The 16,859-nt window shown below is 51.4% G+C and overlaps 4 protein-coding genes across 4 annotated transcripts; 3 read left to right on the plus strand and 1 right to left on the minus strand.

The window, feature by feature from the left end:
- Nucleotides 1–4,826: 4,826 nt before the first annotated feature.
- On the plus strand, nt 4,827–6,164 carry SETTUDRAFT_169278 (uncharacterized protein). The gene is made up of 2 exons (XM_008027974.1): nt 4,827–5,019; nt 5,371–6,164. The coding sequence occupies exons 1-2, from the start codon at nt 4,851–4,853 to the stop codon at nt 5,919–5,921; spliced, it is 720 nt and encodes a 239-aa protein (XP_008026165.1). The 5' UTR covers nt 4,827–4,850; the 3' UTR covers nt 5,922–6,164.
- A 2,128-nt stretch (nt 6,165–8,292) lies between these two features.
- SETTUDRAFT_39654 (uncharacterized protein) lies at nt 8,293–8,721 on the minus strand (the record flags this gene model as incomplete). Its single annotated transcript, XM_008027913.1, has 1 exon — nt 8,293–8,721. The coding sequence occupies one exon, from the start codon at nt 8,719–8,721 to the stop codon at nt 8,293–8,295; it is 429 nt and encodes a 142-aa protein (XP_008026104.1).
- Nucleotides 8,722–11,345: 2,624 nt separating this feature from the next.
- Nucleotides 11,346–14,847, plus strand: SETTUDRAFT_169279 (glycosyltransferase family 35 protein). The gene is made up of 8 exons (XM_008027975.1): nt 11,346–11,778; nt 11,839–12,040; nt 12,093–12,170; nt 12,224–12,761; nt 12,807–13,030; nt 13,077–13,180; nt 13,228–14,127; nt 14,179–14,847. Exons 1-8 carry the CDS (start codon nt 11,587–11,589, stop codon nt 14,593–14,595), a joined length of 2,655 nt encoding a protein of 884 aa, XP_008026166.1. The 5' UTR covers nt 11,346–11,586; the 3' UTR covers nt 14,596–14,847.
- A 243-nt stretch (nt 14,848–15,090) lies between these two features.
- SETTUDRAFT_131452 (uncharacterized protein) lies at nt 15,091–16,559 on the plus strand. The gene is made up of 4 exons (XM_008027976.1): nt 15,091–15,247; nt 15,359–15,410; nt 15,478–16,029; nt 16,115–16,559. The coding sequence occupies exons 1-4, from the start codon at nt 15,203–15,205 to the stop codon at nt 16,384–16,386; spliced, it is 921 nt and encodes a 306-aa protein (XP_008026167.1). The 5' UTR covers nt 15,091–15,202; the 3' UTR covers nt 16,387–16,559.
- Nucleotides 16,560–16,859: the final 300 nt, after the last annotated feature.

Consider the following 16,859-nt stretch of genomic DNA (forward strand, 5'->3'; position numbering starts at 1 on the left):
GCTTGTAATTCGTGGAGGGAGTGTTTGTGGTTATGGGTTAATGGCTATTTACAATGAATACGATACACTATCCTTGATGAATGCATTCGTGTGTATTGTAGGAGCGGTGTGTATGATGAGTGATGTTTTTGTCTTGTATCTGTTGCATATTATATTCAGACTTGGTACTTGTATGTTTGGATAGTCTTGCAATGATTCTTCTTCTTCTTCTTCTTCTTCTTCTTCTTGTATGCTATGTCATTCTTGGATCTCGTTTCTTTTGTTGTTTCCTCCTCTCTTTCTCTCTTTCTTTCCTTCCTTCTTTCTTTCTCTATTTCGTCTTTGATATATGTAGTAAGTAGGTAACTAAGTCTCTTCCCGTGATGCTTGTAGTGATACTTTACTGTCTATCTATCTATCTATTTATTCATCTAGGTATTCTTCCATGCATCCATTCATTCACTCTTCTTCATTTCTTAGTATGTATGTATGTACATGGTTGTGTTGTGTACGCGTAAAGTCATATCCATATATACATGTATATATGAATGTATAGATGTATTTATTGGCTTTTTTTTTCAGTTTGCAGTAAGTGGTGTGGATGTAGTAATGTCTTGTATGTAGTATACGTAGTGGTATACGAGCTCGTGTCGAGAATACACGATTAGAAACTAGTGAGATGGGTATTGCACTGTCCCTGTGCTCTCTTTGCTGTATTTGTATGGACATGGATGGTTATATATATATATCTGTGTGTGGTTGTGCAGCGAAGAAAGTGATGGGTGGAAGGGAATAAATAAAAGAGGTGCCAGGAGGGGAAGAGCCAAGGGAGATATGGTTCTGTATGCCAGCCACTTATACGTAATCTCGGATATATCTACCATGCTGCTTTTGATCTGCTCTTGACTCTGGGACCATGGTATATCTGTATGACTGTGTATGGATCGATCGAGTCCAAGCTTAATCTCAACTGTAAACTCTAGAGCAAAAACCAAAAAAAAACGAAACAATGCACTAATGTATTGGTTAATGTCATGTACTCGCACCAAGCAAGTCCTAGTCTGTGTACGTATATGTAAATATCTGTAAGTAGATATATTTTCCTAGCCTGTGCCTACGCTCAAGACTCGGTATCCTATTCTGCATATGCATTTGTCTATACATACATACATACATACATACACACACACACATATATATATATATATATACATTTCCAAGACCAGAAAACAAGACCTAAACAGCTTTTGAAAAGAAAACAGAAAAAGAAACAGGGCGGGAAAATTTATATCTTGCCAAGAACACAATCTCTTCCTCCCTCCCTCCTTTTTCCTTTCTTTCTTTTCCTTTTTGCTTTTTTTTTATCTCGGCTTCGCTTCGCTTCGCTTCGGTACTATATATATATATATATATACATGTATGTCTGTATGTATGTTTTAGAGTTAATTACATATATACGTAATCTAATGTAATATATTTCCTGCATTGCATTGCATTGCATGTATGTATGTATGTACATGCACCTCGCCCAGTTCACGCAAGTCCGGTAATCGGTAGGTCAGTCGGTAAGTCGGTAAGTAAGTCGGTAGGAAAAAGACACGAACAGACGGACGGGCGGACAGATAGACAGACAGAGAGAGAGAGAGAGAGAGAGAGAGAGAGAGAGAGAGAGAGAGAAAAGTCGGGTACGGCATCCCACGTGCATACACGGGAAACACGGGAAACACGGGAAATACTGGGAACCGAAGAAGAAAAAAAGGAATATGTACAAGTATGTGCGCTAGTGGGTGTGTGTGCCGAACCGAAGATTTGCAGTTTATGTCGGAATCGGGATTTCCGAGGGAGGAAGAGGAAGAGGGGAGACATCGGGTGTGTGTGTGTGTGTGTGTGTGTGTATGTGGGGGTATGAATATCTGCAACTGAGTATGAGTATTATCCCCCTCACAACTTTCCCATTTTTTTCTCCCCTTCGGCGTCGTATGGAGACGGGACTGGAAGATTTGCTGCAAGACTGATATTTCCTCAATCAATACAAAGTTGCAGTTTTCAAATACACACAGCACATGTATGTCTACAACCATGTATAGACGCCTCCATCTGTGTGCATCAAGTGCTCAAAGCGGGAAATGGGCATGTATTCTTTCGAGCCAAGTATTTATACATCCAAGTACGTAAAGGATATTGATTGAATCGGTGTTGCACGGAGAAAGCAGGAGAAATGAAAAACAAAAAAGACAAGTGCCACGTGAGCGCGTTGAAATAGTATGTATTTTGCTTTTTTGCTTTTTCTCTTTGCATCGAATGTCCCAAAGTAGACGTGCCGCGGTACCACGACAAGTGTTAGCCGAAAAAAAAAACCAAGAAAAGCGTCAGTCAGGGTCCTCTGCAAGGGTCGTGTTGTTTGTTGGTGCAATAAGGTTTATTTGGGAGCTTGATAGTATGGTACTTGGCGTAGATAGTCTAGGCGAATAAAGGGGTCTTGTCTTGTTGTGAGTAAGGGAGGCTCAGCTGCGTGGTGATTAGTGTTAGCAAAGGGAGAATTTGCAATGGAACGTGGTGCAGGGCGCTTGATCGGACCAATGATAGCGGGGCGGTGTTGGCACGACGAGGAGGCAAGGGCTCTAGACCCCATCAAGAGTGGAAAGCTAGAGGAGTCTGTGGTGAGCCAGAAGGGCGGAGATAAGCGTGGAAAGGTCGGGCCAGATGATGACGCTCGCAAACACGTGTTCGTGCGCTCGATGTGGCGTTTGGTAGTTGGTAGCGGCTCTTCTCACACCGCTGGGTTGCAGTAAAGGTAAGGGTACGTAGCCGTCCAACACATGGCACGTGAAACATGGTCGTCTGTACAGCGTGCTAGGTGCAGAGTAAAGATCTTCTAGTGTCCCTTGTTGTGTAAGATGACGTCTCGCGAGCAGAGTTGTCTGGGTGCACACATTAAAGTTTCCGAGACTGATTGACAACAACTAAGAGCAAGTGCCAAAAAAAAACAGTGAGGCGGCTGTGTGGTACGGGCCGCGGAGTCAGGCAGCTGAGTCTAGGGCGCAAAGGCTATTGTGCCCTCTCTGTGCGTAGCCTTGTCAGACAGTTTGGTTGACGAATGACAAGAGTACCGTGACGACAGGGCAAACGACATGACGATGCTTCTGTGCCCGTGAGTGATTTTCTGTCCAAGTACGGCAGAAGGTGGCTGCGTGCACCAAGCTAGGACAATGTACAGCAAGCGCAGCTCGTAAAAGAAGAGGCGATCCACCGGAGCAGGAACAGCATCAAGAAGCCGATGGTGCTATGTATGGAATTCTGTTGTCTGTGTCTGTGTCGAGTTTTTTTTTGGGCTGCTCTGTGCGTCAAGTATTGGAAAGCTCCACAGGCCCCGTAGCACTAGCGGACAAAATAAAGCGCCATATATGGGTATACGAGGACGTGAAACCAAGATACAGGCCGCGGGATCCGAGCGCTCGGAGGGCAAGGCAGCAGAAGGCGGACTCGGCAGAAGATGAATTTAGATGTGGCCGTCTTGACCGATAGGTGAACAAGGTTTCGAGAGTGCTGCGCCCCAGAGCTTGGATGTGGGGTTCAGCGGCGGGTTTGGTGTGCAATGGGGGCGCGCCCCCCTTTTGTCAAGATGATTGACGAGGGCCTTGGGCACAGGCAGCGATGGGTGGGAGGATGGCCGGCTCAGCCGTACTGTAGTATGTGCGGCTAGTAGGGCACCGCACGGGTGAGCACGAGGGCGCGGGCGGGTTTGGGAGAGATATGGCGGTGAGGGAACAGGTGCTGGCTGTACGGATGGCATCAGCGGCGTGGCGTGATGAGGATGCTTTTCGTCGACTACTCATGCAGGGCAGTCGAGGCCAAGAGCTGAAGAGAGCAAGAGAGAGAGAGAGAGAGAGAGAGAGAGAGAAAGGGAGGCGGCAGGCTCCGGGACAGCGGGTAAAGAGAGGCAGGCGATGTTGTGCAGCGCATGTCAGGACCTAGTTTAATTGTGGACGAGGGGGTCGTGGTAGGGATAATGTGGTGGCAGTAGCGCAGCGGGCCAGCAAAGCGGCGTCGTTGTCGGTGGCTTGCGGCGTCGGCAGAAGTGGGAGGGGCCTGAGGCAAACGTTCCGGACGGGAGGGCCACAAGCTTTTTCCGGGACGGCGATATGCGAGATGGAGATTGGACGGGCCAAAGACGCGATCGGGGCAGGTGAAGATCCTCTGGAGCGGGCGTGTGTTGTGTGTTGTATCTGTCTGTGTGAGTGTTGTCTTGTGTTGTATATGTGTTGTGTGTTGGATATGTCTGTGTGTTGGATATCGAGTGTGGTGGTCGAGGGGGATGCAGGGCGCGAGTCTCGGCCCTTGGAGCAGCGGCACACTGGCAATATCGACGGCGCTGGTGCATGTGGCGGGCGCGCAGCAGCTGTGGTCGCGGACATGGCACCACGGTGTTGTTCTGCTGTCGTCCCTCTCCCCATGTCGGCGCGGTGAGACGTCTGCGTGGGGCCCGGAGTTCTCAGGTCGCGGCTGCACACGCCATGGGCCGCGTCGATGGGCGAATGGGCAGCAGCTAGCGAGCGCTACTGACACGCTCCGCCTTCACCACGCCCCATGTCTGTGTACTTGTATATAGCATCCCCAGCGCCCGCGGGTTGCCAGCTCTTCTCCCCGCCCACGCCGTTTCTCGCCCGCCTGCTTGCTTGCGCTCTGCATCGCATCCCATCGCTACTCTACTTTCTACTTACTCCACGGCCGGCCCTGCACGCTCGCTTACGCCATACCTCACTGGGCCGCCCACCACCACCACCACCACTACCACCACCATCCGACAAACAACGTCCAAAAGATATCCAGAAAGAAAGAAAAAAAACATCAAACAAGCAACCCCAGCCACGATGCAATACTCGCCCGCCCTCTCGGCCCACAGCGACATGACCGACGAGGAGCTGGACAAGTACTTTGCCAGCTGCGTGCCTCTGTCCAACCTGCCCACGCCTCCCCCCGCCAAGGAACCCACGCCGACGTCACACACATGCACATGCGCCCCCTCGCCCACACAACTAGGTCAGTCATTCCAGTCCTGTTCCGTCGTCTTCTTCTTCTTCTTCACCACCATCACCATCATCTTCTCCCCTCGCTCGCCGCCGCTCTCGCCCGCGCCCTCATATTGGGTCATTTCACTTGCGCAAACATGCCGTTCCCCTGGCCGAGTCGGTCCGCCCAACCAAGCCATCCCCTGCCTTGGCTCACGTCGCCTCATTTCAAACCCACTCCGCCATGTCCACGCCGCTGTGTATGCTTGCTCCACCACCCCCAGCAAGCGTCCCTGTCGATCATGTCCTCGCTGCTGCTCCTACCACCGCCCCCTGGCCAAGACCTGATTGACTCGTCATGATGCTAACCTTCTATCTATAGCATATGCTACCCACCTTGCCAACCTCGTCCCCCTCAACGTCTCGACTCACCGTCCCCACGCATCCGTCATCCAAGGCTTCTTGGTGCGTGCCGCCTTGCCCGACGACGTTGTTGCCTTTGCCGCCTGTCTGCTCGACGCCCTGAGCAGCCGCTTTGCCGCTACCTGGAGGGACGCTCGCCAGGGCATCCATGTCAGCCCCGATGTTGTTGTCTTGGCCGCTCTTTCGCTCGCTCACGGCTTTCTCGTCGACCGCCTGAGGTCGTCGCGCCACTGGAGTCTCAAGGAGAGCGCCGCCGCCTTTACCGTATCCCAGATTGAGGCGGCCAAGCGCGCCATGCTCCACGACATGGACTACGGCCTATCGCGCATCTCGCACGACATGGTCCAGCGCCGCCTGAGAAACATGCAGCCCGCCAATGCCTCTCCAGCCCTCGCCGCGCCCCCAGCCCCCTCGGCCATCAAGCCCTCGCGTCGGCGCAACCTGTCCATTGCTCTGCACGGCACAGCCGTCTGGCATCACGGCGTACACACACCCGAGCCCAGCCCCTGACGTGAAAATGGCGCAATGTAGACGCGAGACGAATCTTGTTTATCTCCTCATCATCATGCTCATGTTGTGTTTTACTACTGCCTTGATTCACGATACCCCCCATCCTTGGCGCGCTTCACGCATTTTTCCTCTTGGCAGCCCTCTGCCTCTCTATTTTTTTCCTCCCCGGCGTTTTCCGGCGTATATTGCCTACGGGGCCTGGGCGCTCCTGGCCCTATTCATTTGATATTGCCTTTGTTTCGCAAAAACGGCCCACGGACGCCTTGGTAGCATGGCCGACTTTAGTGCTTTGTGTCAGTAATACCCGCGGCAGACGTCGATGCATGGTTTCAACACGTCGTAGTAGGTGTAGTACACGAACTAGTTGTAGTAGTAGTAGTGGTAGTCTTGGTATTAGTATCCATATTAATGTAATTCTTCACTACTCGCACACACATACACACCCGCCTCTGCTTGACCATGGCGTCATGATGCCAAGTGTTTCGACAGCCTACTCCGGCACTGCACCTGATCCTCCAAATTGTGTGTTTCTTTGTTTGTGTTTGTGTGTTTCGCACCCACGCTTGTTCGCGTAATAGTGTCTGAGCATGCGACCACCACAAAAATAGAAGCCCGGAAAGCGAAAAAAAAGAGAAAAAACATACGACAGCAACAATTCGCCAGTGGTCATCCACCCAAATGACTACCAAGTCGCCAGTCTCATGCTCAAGTACCGCCGAGCAAATCTAACATCAAGCGAACCACGGTACCTTGCTCACTTTTCTGCCAACGCCTCGCTGCCCTTTCTTATGCTTGTCTACCTGCTTACTATGGAATGCTATTCTGGTATTACATATCACAACGCCAATTCTCGCTGTGTCTTATTGGCAGGCAACTATAAGAAAAAAAAACTCCCCCATCAATTCCCAACCCAATTGTTTGTACCACATTCGGTAATGCACGATACTATTCAGAATAGTGATGGCTCTTCAACTACGAACCCTCAGAATCGCGTGCCATCTTCCGGGCACCGCAACAACAGCATAATCTGGCATACGATCAACATGGTACGGCTCCAACATGACAGACTTGGAGATATCAGTCTCGTGTAGGGTCACAACGGTCGCTCCATGCACGTTGGTCCGAGTGATTGTGTCAGAATTTAGTCAATGTTCTGGTCACTAGGGATCATCGTTTATTGTTGTTCTTTTCTCTCTCTCCTGTGCTTCCGGGGGTTCCGTGATCGCCATGGTAATCGGTCCTGCTACTTGTCGCTCTTTCCTTGTATTTGACAAACACCTGCCAACCGTGCCGGCTAGGCCCAGGAAAGGCCGCATGACTCCGACGTCACCTTCCTAGCTGTTGACGTTTCCTGGGCATTGCGTTCCAAGCGTAAGCTTCCAACTACAGACAGGGTTAGGATGCAGAATCTTGGAGTAGTTGGTGGTAAAATGGTGATATCAAAAGCGGCTTGACGAGGTGGCGTTCAGTAACTTGCTTCACAACCATGTTCACGAAAGACTTCAGTTCGTCCTAATCATATTAGAAATGCCCATGTCGATAAGAGAAAATCAATTTTCTTACCTTTAGTAGGCTCTCTGCTTCTCCAAGGCTTTTTTTACGCGAGGACTTGTCCATAATGTTTCTTAACAGAGTCCGCCATAGCTCTCGTCATCTCGGTAGGGTCAAGTGTTTATCAATGCGCAGTGCCCATAGGTATCTAGTAACCAGCTTTCTGCGCCCCTACCTCGCCCGAACGTTCTGTAAAAGGCCGCATATACGAGGGGCCGTGGATAAAATATACGTCGAACATAGCGAAACCTTCTGATTTCTCCCGTTGCCGAACCCCCGGACCTCGTTCTATTCAAGGACAGTTCACACCAAGCGGTGAGCAAGTCCAGATGAGTGGTTGTTTTACGCAGTCTCACTAGCCAGCAGGTACCTAGCAAACCCTGGGCCGCACCATATGATACTTGGTCGTCGAATCCTAAGGTACTTGATGGGCATAATGCTTCTCAGACTCCCCATGCAAGGGCAACCTCCAGATATGGAGTGGCTTCACAGATGCGGTTTGGGCTGGCTCTCGTAATACAAGATGATCAACAGTTGGACGTTTTCTCAGCATGGATTATCAAAGACAGACTCCTGGAATCATCTTGAGAATACACATCAAGGGGGCAAATTTAAACAGTATTCCATAACATGATGAATAGCTAACGGCTCAACGACAGTGTCTGCGATTCTTTCTTGACTTGGCTTCTCTGTGCAGCAAGGCTGCCGAGCCTCAGGGCCAAGACACTCATATCCCCGTAGACCGTGATAGACCCTAGTATACAGATAAGCAAGTAAAATAGGCCTTGTATAAGTGATGCTGCTTACCCATGTGACGAGTTTAGAATGGGCAAGCTGAACTAACAGCAGCGGGCTTATCATCCGTTCGCAGGACCGCCAAAGGCAGCCCGAAGTATTTCACGAATATACTATGGTATGCATTGACGGTGCAATCCGTCGTCGACACATCCACCTGCATATCGAAGCTCTCCAGATCAACACCAAACACGGTCCACCCAGTTCCCACATGCCATTTAATCACTCCATCGACGTTGGAGCAAGTGTTTATAATGTTCGCTCCCGGTTTCGCAAGCAGCGATTTCATCGTCGCCTTGCACGTCTTGGTTTGCGTGTCCCAGCACACCAGGAACGGCTCTCTCTCGTCCGGATACGGGTGCTGAGGCGTGTAATACGATACTTGTGTGACGCAGGGGATGGCGAGACATGTGCCGATAAGTGATAGTGCGGTAAGAGATGCAAAGGCCTTCATCTTGACCTGTTATCTGTGTAGCTGTTAGCTTGACACTGTTTTAGAGGATCCAAAACTGCAAAGACTTGCCGATAGGAGATTTTGGACAGCAGAATTGAGGCAGAGAGTGCAAATATGCAAGATTTGGACGGTAGCAAGTGTTCGAATCAAAAAGGTGAGTTTAATGCAGTAGCAGATTCTGCTTCTCCATGAAGACACAGAGTCTGCGTATATATATATATATATATATATATATATTAGTTCTTAGCGCAACCCCATGCTACCTTCAACTTCATAACCGAGGCTACCACTGAACCTCTATTCCTTGGGGTCTATAATTTTGGTATAGCATGCGAGAGCCAGTCCTCTCTTCACCCGGCCGGTCCGTTTTACCAAGTCCCCAAAATAGGTTGAAATAAGCGTGAGATAAATTAGGCCCAAAGCCGGCGATGCTACAGGTATCGCAATACACGTAAGCGGTTAGATATGATGTTACATGGGACTAGGTAGTTTGGAGAGATTATTAGTGACGAGGTTGGATATTACCATGTATATCACTACAGTAGTAAAGCCGGCGATACCGTACTTGCTGTAGGTTGCCGCGTGCCAGTCAATGCACGCGATCACGATTTCGTCCCAACTTTGCACTTCCCCGCAACTCAACGCCACAATGAAGCATGGAAGAAGCCCCTTGCCGAGGTAGATGCCCTTGAATCTGACGAATATATTTGCTACGCACAAGTAGCTAGGAAGCATGGTCTTGCTCGCTCAACCTTGGCGCGTAAGCACCGAGGTGTCAGCGGGTCGCGTGCGGAGGCAGGCTTAGCACGTCGCAACCTTGAACCAGAACAGGAGATGGAGCTTGTGAAGTACACAGAGGGGCTAGCAGAGCATAAGCTACCTGCTACAAGAGCGGTGGTGCAGAATTATGCGTCTGGAGTTGCTGGACACCCTGGCTCCGAGAGCTGGGTCACTTGCTTCCTCCACAGACACCAAGATGAGCTTGCATCCCAGTGGAACACTTCTATGGATCGACAACGCTACGCTGCTGACTCTGGTGATACATACAAGGTGTACTTTGAATAGCTAGGCAGCAAGATTGACTTGTACCAAGTAGAGCCTGAGCATACATACAATATGGATGAGAAAGGCTTCATGATTGGAGTTGGCGGCAGACAGAAGTGGATTTCCAGCAAGAGGCTGTTTAGAAGAAGCAGTATCAGCAGATGCTCCAAGATGGCAATGGCGAGTGGCATGGTACAGCGTTGCCGCCAGCTCTCATCTATGCGGCTGACTCTAACAGCATACAAGACACCTGGGTGGAGGATGTGAAGGCGGGAGAACATATAGTCTTCTTCGGAGTATCAGGCAGTGGCTGGTCTTGCTTGGCTTCAGCAGGTGTTTGAGCATTTCACAGTAGCCAAAGCTCGGAGAAAGTGCCGCCTATTGCTCGTGCATGGCCATGGGAGCCACCCAACAGAAGAGTTTCTAGAGTATTGCCCCATGCATAAGATACTGTTGGGTATCTATCCGCCTCATAGCACGCACACGCTGCAGCCGCTCCATGTAGTAATGCCCAAGCCTCTCAGCACAGCATACTCAAAGAAGCTAGGAAGAAGCAGAAACGCAGTGCTAGGGATCATGTGGACGAACCGTCGCGGCCGCGAAATCCTCGGGCCAAGAAAGGTATTGGTCGGGAAATTAGTTGCCTAGGTCTATAGAGTACTCCACCAAATTATCCCGTGATCATAGCTCTTGTATGTGGCTCTACAGCCTCAGTTTTATGGAGCCCGTTTTGGTGATGCGCGTGCATTGACTGACGGCGTGCATCGAGTGCACGGACACGGTAGGTACTGTAGGTGTAAGTTCGGGGTTACATGCCAATGGCTAAGCGCATCAGAAGTCGTGATTGCTATCTTGGCACCACTTTCATGGTCTCGCTGTAGTGATGAAAAGTCATGTTGGTTGCTGCGAAGCATACACATGTGTAGAGGAATAGGACTGCGGGGCTATGCACGCTAATCCTCTTGCAGCAAGCGTCTGCGCCACACATCGTCAAGCCACAACTGCCTGGAACAGCAAATGTCCATGAAAGACATGATGGCATTTGAGCCGGCCCGAATCCTCGTTTTGCTGGAAAACTGCATCTATTGCTATAGGCAGGAAGAAAAACTCATACGCAGGCCATCATCCCCGTCAACTCCCGTCACGAGAGGCAGCCCGGCAGAGAGAAGGCATATATATGTGTGTGTGTGTGTGGAGGGGTAGATGACATGATGCGCATCTCTACGTCAGCTACACTCTATTCCTCACGTCTAGCCAGGGACTCGTCAACGCTACGACGCGCTCCAGGCGGGCCAAGGCATCTCGTATGCACGAGTGTATTGGATACAGCCTCTCACCTCTGTCACGTCGTGGCGGCGTGGTCCGCAATGGGCCTCGTGGGGAATGCTACCCCACTTTGTACCGGTGGGCGAAGCGGGTGCATACAAGATGCATGTAAGAGCTCCCAACAGCTTGCATGCACATGTGCTGCTTTCCCCGCGCTCCAACGGGCTGCTCTCAGGATATATCACCAAGTGCCTTCCTCGCCCGCCATGTCTGCCCCTTCTCTTCCTTTTCTCTTGCTCGAAGCGCCGTCTTGAGCCACCTCTGCTGTGCGTGCGTGTTCGCCCAAGTATAGCCTGCAGCTCCTTCGACCATCGGCCCTCGACCCTCTCACGCCACCGCGTGTTACGTCTCACCTCTTTGCCTTTGCCCTGCCCTGCCTGCCGTCCCGACCCCGCTCCCTCCCCTCTTGCAGCATCACGCCCTGAGCGGACTGCCATTGTCTGCCATTGACGCCTTGTCTGCATTGACTGCATTGACTGCATTGACTCGCCCAGCATGGCTGCAAACCCCAATCCCCGCGAACGCAGACCTTCGACGAGCGCCCCGCTTGCCGATCTCAAAGGCCCCATCGGCCCCGCCTTTAGCCGCCCAAAGCACAAGAGAACCGTCACGGGCTTTGGTCCCACCGAGATCAAGACGGTCGAAGCGAGTATCCCAGAGCCCCAGCGCGAGGCATGGAGGAAGTTTGTGAGTCAATTGTCTTGTGGCATTGCCCGTGGTCAAGCATGCCCGCTAACCAGCGACCAGACGCCCAAGCCCTTCTCTACCCCCGAAGACTTCAGCAAAGATGCCGTTCGCCATATCGAAACTACCCTGGCACGCTCCCTCTTCAACTGCGACGAGTCGGCTGCATACGCCGGAACGGCCCTGGCCTTTCGCGACCGCCTCGTCCTAGACTGGAATAAGACACAGCAGAGCCAGACCTTTGCTGACCAGAAACGCGTATACTGTACGGAAGCTTGGGATGCACATGTTACGAAACCATTGGCTGACACAGCTAGACCTCTCTCTGGAATTCCTCATGGGGCGTGCGCTGGACAATGCTATGCTCAACGTTGAACAAAAAGACGTTGCTACCAGTACGCTCAACCCTCTCAACTAGACCCACAACTGCTGACACACACACACACAGAGGGCCTCGGCGACCTGGGCTTCCGCATGGAGGACATCATCTCCCAGGAGCACGATGCTGCCCTTGGAAACGGTGGTCTCGGTCGCCTAGCCGCATGCTTCCTCGACTCAATGGCCTCGCTCAACTACCCGGCCTGGGGTTACGGCCTGCGCTACCGCTACGGTATCTTTAAGCAGGAGATTGTCGACGGATACCAGGTCGAAGTTCCCGACTACTGGCTGGACTTCAACCCATGGGAGTTCCAGCGCCATGACATTGTAGTTGACATTCAGTTCTACGGCCAGGTCAACCGCTGGCAGGATGACGAGGGCAAGCAGCAGAGCTCTTGGGAGGGTGGAGAGATTGTCCAGGCTGTTGCCTTTGACGTACCCGTTCCTGGATACAAGACGGGCACTTGCAACAACCTCCGTCTCTGGGCCAGCAAGGCCGCTAGTGGCGAGTTTGACTTTCAGAAATTCAACTCTGGAGACTACGAGAGCTCCGTGGCCGATCAGCAGCGTGCTGAGACCATCTCGGCGGTTCTCTACCCTAACGACAAGTGAGTGTCTTTGCATGTCATCAAGTACGTAACTGACTTGGATAGCCTCGACCGTGGTAAGGAGCTTCGCTTGAAGCAGCAGTACTTCTGGTGCGCCGCCTCGCTCTACGACATTGTCCGACGTTTCAAGAAGAGCAAGCGCGCGTGGAAGGAATTCCCCAACCAAGTCGCCATCCAGCTCAACGACACCCACCCGACGCTTGCCATTCCCGAGCTGCAGCGGATATTGTATGATATTGAAGGACTCGACTGGGACGAGGCGTGGAACAGTAAGCGTCAAGATTAGTGTCAATGTAACGAGCTAACGCGGTGCAGTTGTCCAAAAGACATTCGGCTACACCAACCACACCGTCCTCCCAGAGGCGCTCGAGAAGTGGTCTGTTCCGCTTATGCAGCATCTCCTTCCACGCCACCTTCAGGTGAGTTTCTGTCTTACTGTGCCCTGTAGCTGCTGACATCAGTTTTGATCATCTATGAAATCAACCTCCACTTCCTCCAGTTCGTCGAGAGGACTTACCCCAAGGACCGCGAAATGCTTGCGCGCGTGTCAATCATTGAGGAGTCGCAGCCAAAGATGGTCCGCATGGCCTACCTGGCTTTGATTGGCTCACACAAGGTCAACGGCGTAGCTGAGCTGCACTCTGACTTGATCAAAACAACCATCTTCAAGGACTTTGTCAAGATCTACGGACCTGACAAGTTCACCAATGTCACCAACGGCATTACCCCGCGAAGATGGCTGCACCAGGCCAACCCCAAGCTCTCCGCACTGATTGCCTCGAAACTCGGCGGATACGAGTTCCTCAAGGATCTTACGCTGCTCCATAAGCTTGAGGCATTTGTCGAAGACAAAGAGTTCCGCAAAGAGTTCCGTGATATCAAATACGAGAACAAGGTGCGACTCGCGCAGCACATCCTAGAGCACAATGGTGTCAAGGTCAACCCGGCAGCCCTGTTCGATGTCCAAGTCAAGCGTATCCACGAGTACAAGCGTCAGCAGCTGAACATTTTCGGTGTTATTCACCGCTACCTGCAGATCAAGGCCATGACTCCTGAAGATCGCCAGAAGCTGACGCCCCGCGTGTCGATCTTTGGCGGAAAAGCTGCTCCAGGTTACTGGATGGCCAAAATGGTCATCCACCTTATCAACAAGGTTGGTGATATTGTCAATAACGACAAGGACGTTGGGGATGCTCTCAAGGTGATCTATCTCGCCGACTACAACGTCAGCAAGGCGGAGATCATCTGCCCTGCCAGTGACATTAGCGAGCACATTTCAACTGCCGGTACCGAGGCGTCTGGTACGAGCAACATGAAGTTCTGCCTCAACGGTGGTCTGATTATTGGAACGTGCGATGGTGCCAATGTAGGTTTTCGATACGAAACGTCTGACAAAGATTGTGCTGACCTTGCCTAGATTGAGATTACGCGTGAAATTGGCGACCAGAACATTTTCCTTTTCGGAAACTTGGCCGAGGATGTCGAGGACCTCCGTCACGCACATATGTACTCGCAGTACCAGCTCGATCCATCGCTAGCCAACGTTTTTGATGCTATTCGCAACAACATGTTTGGCGATGCCGACCAGTTTTCGGCCCTGATCAACGGCATCGTTGACCATGGTGACTACTACCTGGTATCGGACGACTTTGCGTCGTACGTCAAGACACAGGAGCTCATTGACGAGAGCTTCAAGAATACCGAGGAGTGGACCACCAAGACCATCACCACAGTCGCACGCATGGGATTCTTCTCGAGTGACAGGTGTATTGATGAGTATGCCGAGGCTATCTGGAATGTAGAGCCCCTTCAGGTCAAGAGCGACCCGGCCTAGTAGAGGGCGACTAGGGCGAAGTGCAGGGACGGTTGCTTGGTAGATGTGGAAGACTACTTGCCTAGATGCTAGAGCTGCTTCTCTTTGGTAGTCGTTGGTATATTCTACGAGCGGAATAATCAAGTGGCTTCATGCCCGGAAGAGATGCATTCCGCGGTGACACGAGACTTGTCATGCTGCTTGATGACACATGTTGCGAATTGCACGTGCAGTGTCCAGCAGCCCCCTCCCACCTGCACCTAGCCACAGCAAAGCAACAAAGACCCCGCTGCAAATGCCATGTCGACTGTGAATGCGCACATCACCAAGAAGCGAGAACAGAACTGGAACAGCTGGACCCTGGAAACGGGCGCCATCCCTGCCCCGCTCCGAATCAAGTAAGACGCCCACCCCAGCTTGGACGCACGGGTCGCGTACGTAACGACGCGGCGGCGCGACGTCAACCACGCAATCTGGCCGCTGCTGCTATCAGCACAACGTTCCAGCTCCAGCTGCGCCCAACAGACATACGTGTATACGACCGAGTTTTGCGCAAGACTGCGGCATCAAGGAAGAGTGAAATTGTGTGTGAGAGAGTGAGAAAGAGAGGGAGCAAGACCGAGCAGACATGGCGAACAGAGGGTACGATGTTGTTGTTGATGTGGACCAGGAGGTACGTTTTGCCTGTCGGATTACTGGGAAAAGATGAGCGATTATGGGGTGTGTGAGAAGAGGCGTGGAATTGGCAGAGCATGATTGAGGAAGCTTACACATACTTCTACAGGGCGACCTGGGACATACGGATCTACAAGAGGACCTTGAATTCCACAGTTCTAGTAAGGGAAATTCCTTGCGCCTTGCGCTGTACAGAACTAGAAGACTGACAATGAGCTCCCCACACAGACTTTGACACGCAAGCATCATCCGGCCGCGGCGGCGCATCCAAGATCCAGCCCGACTCGACCTCGACCTCGTTCCTGCCGGGCCCTGCCACAGCCGGCGACAGCAGCGGTGGCGGCGGCGCTCGAAAACATTATCTCTGGTCCCTCAACTTTTACGCACAAGCCTTTGATGTCGACACGGCAGAGGTGCTGCGCAGGTGCACTGCAACCATTTATCCGCGCGCCAATTTCCTCGATGTCCTCGAGGGAAACCCGGATCTGTATGGCCCCGTGTGGATCGCCACAACCGTCATTGTCATCCTCTTCCTCACCGGCACGATAAATCAGTATCTGGCGCAAAAGGGCCAGGAGCATTTCGCATATGATTTCAAGCTTCTGAGTGGCGCCGCGGGTCTCGTATATGGGTATACGGCATTTGTGCCCGTGGGCCTCTGGGGCGTGCTCAAGTGGTATGGCAGTGAGAGCGCGAATCTGCTCGAGTGCTGCTGCTTGTATGGCTATGCGAATTTGATCTGGATTGCCGTGTCGCTTGTTGCGTGGAGTCCGTGGAGTAGTAAGTTCTTTTTTGCTGTCCCCTACGCAGTTATAGCGAGATATGAAATGCTTGAGTATGTACTAATGACTTCGCTTTTGCTCAGTCGTCAACTTCACAGTCGTGGCACTTGGTCTTGCTTTCAGCGCCACGTTCCTGCTACGCAACCTCTTCCCCGTGCTCAACTCGACCGAAGCAAAAACGTCAAAGATCCTGCTGGTTGTTGTCTTTGTCCTGCATGCGGGCTTTGCAATTGCAATCAAGGTCTTGTTTTTTGCGGCTACGAGTCCCGTGGGGCCGAACAAGGGCGCCGACAAGGGCGCCGACAAGGGCGAGGGTGAGAATAAGGGCAGTATGCTGAGGTTGCTTATGGGATGAGATTGGAGTCTCTTTTTTTCTCCTTTCCACACGGCTGTGTTTTGAAAAAAGAAAAATGGGCTTGTAGACACGCGTGCTTTCTTAGAAGATGGAAGAGAAGGAGAAGATGAAGATGAAGAAGAAGAAGAATAAGGGCGTTTTGTATGAATTATTCGTGGAAAAATATAGCTTCTCCCATTTTTTATTTCCACCGCTTTTTTTTTCTGTCTTGTTTCGGTCTTGCGTGCTCCATCTGTTGTGTTACCTTACCGGACTTGCGCATCTACATACGTATACTTTAGAATCCAATCACATCACATCAACATGCTACATTTGTACCCAAAGTGAGGTGAGTCACCGTCTTCTTTTTTTTTTTTTTNTTTTTTTTCGNGGAAGCTACATACATACTTACATACATACATGATGCAAGTCGATGTCTATTTTTTTTTCNGAACAACTACATACATGATGCCTAAGTTCCCTTTTTTTTAGGC

Source organism: Exserohilum turcica (genome assembly GCF_000359705.1).
Source record: "Exserohilum turcica Et28A unplaced genomic scaffold SETTUscaffold_21, whole genome shotgun sequence".
Taxonomy (NCBI): Eukaryota; Fungi; Ascomycota; class Dothideomycetes; order Pleosporales; family Pleosporaceae; genus Exserohilum; species Exserohilum turcicum.

Bases quoted from the DNA above. Each gene is read 5' to 3' on its own strand.
- SETTUDRAFT_169278 (XM_008027974.1), top strand. From the start codon at position 4,851: ATGCAATACTCGCCCGCCCTCTCGGCCCACAGCGACATGACCGACGAG. The intron at 5,020-5,370 runs GTCAGTCATTCC...TTCTATCTATAG, and splicing joins CCCCTCGCCCACACAACTAG to CATATGCTACCCACCTTGCC.
- SETTUDRAFT_169279 (XM_008027975.1), top strand. From the start codon at position 11,587: ATGGCTGCAAACCCCAATCCCCGCGAACGCAGACCTTCGACGAGCGCC. The intron at 12,762-12,806 runs GTGAGTGTCTTT...TGACTTGGATAG, and splicing joins GTTCTCTACCCTAACGACAA to CCTCGACCGTGGTAAGGAGC. The intron at 14,128-14,178 runs GTAGGTTTTCGA...GACCTTGCCTAG, and splicing joins GAACGTGCGATGGTGCCAAT to ATTGAGATTACGCGTGAAAT.
- SETTUDRAFT_131452 (XM_008027976.1), top strand. From the start codon at position 15,203: ATGGCGAACAGAGGGTACGATGTTGTTGTTGATGTGGACCAGGAG. The intron at 15,248-15,358 runs GTACGTTTTGCC...ATACTTCTACAG, and splicing joins TTGTTGATGTGGACCAGGAG to GGCGACCTGGGACATACGGA. The intron at 15,411-15,477 runs GTAAGGGAAATT...CTCCCCACACAG, and splicing joins CCTTGAATTCCACAGTTCTA to ACTTTGACACGCAAGCATCA.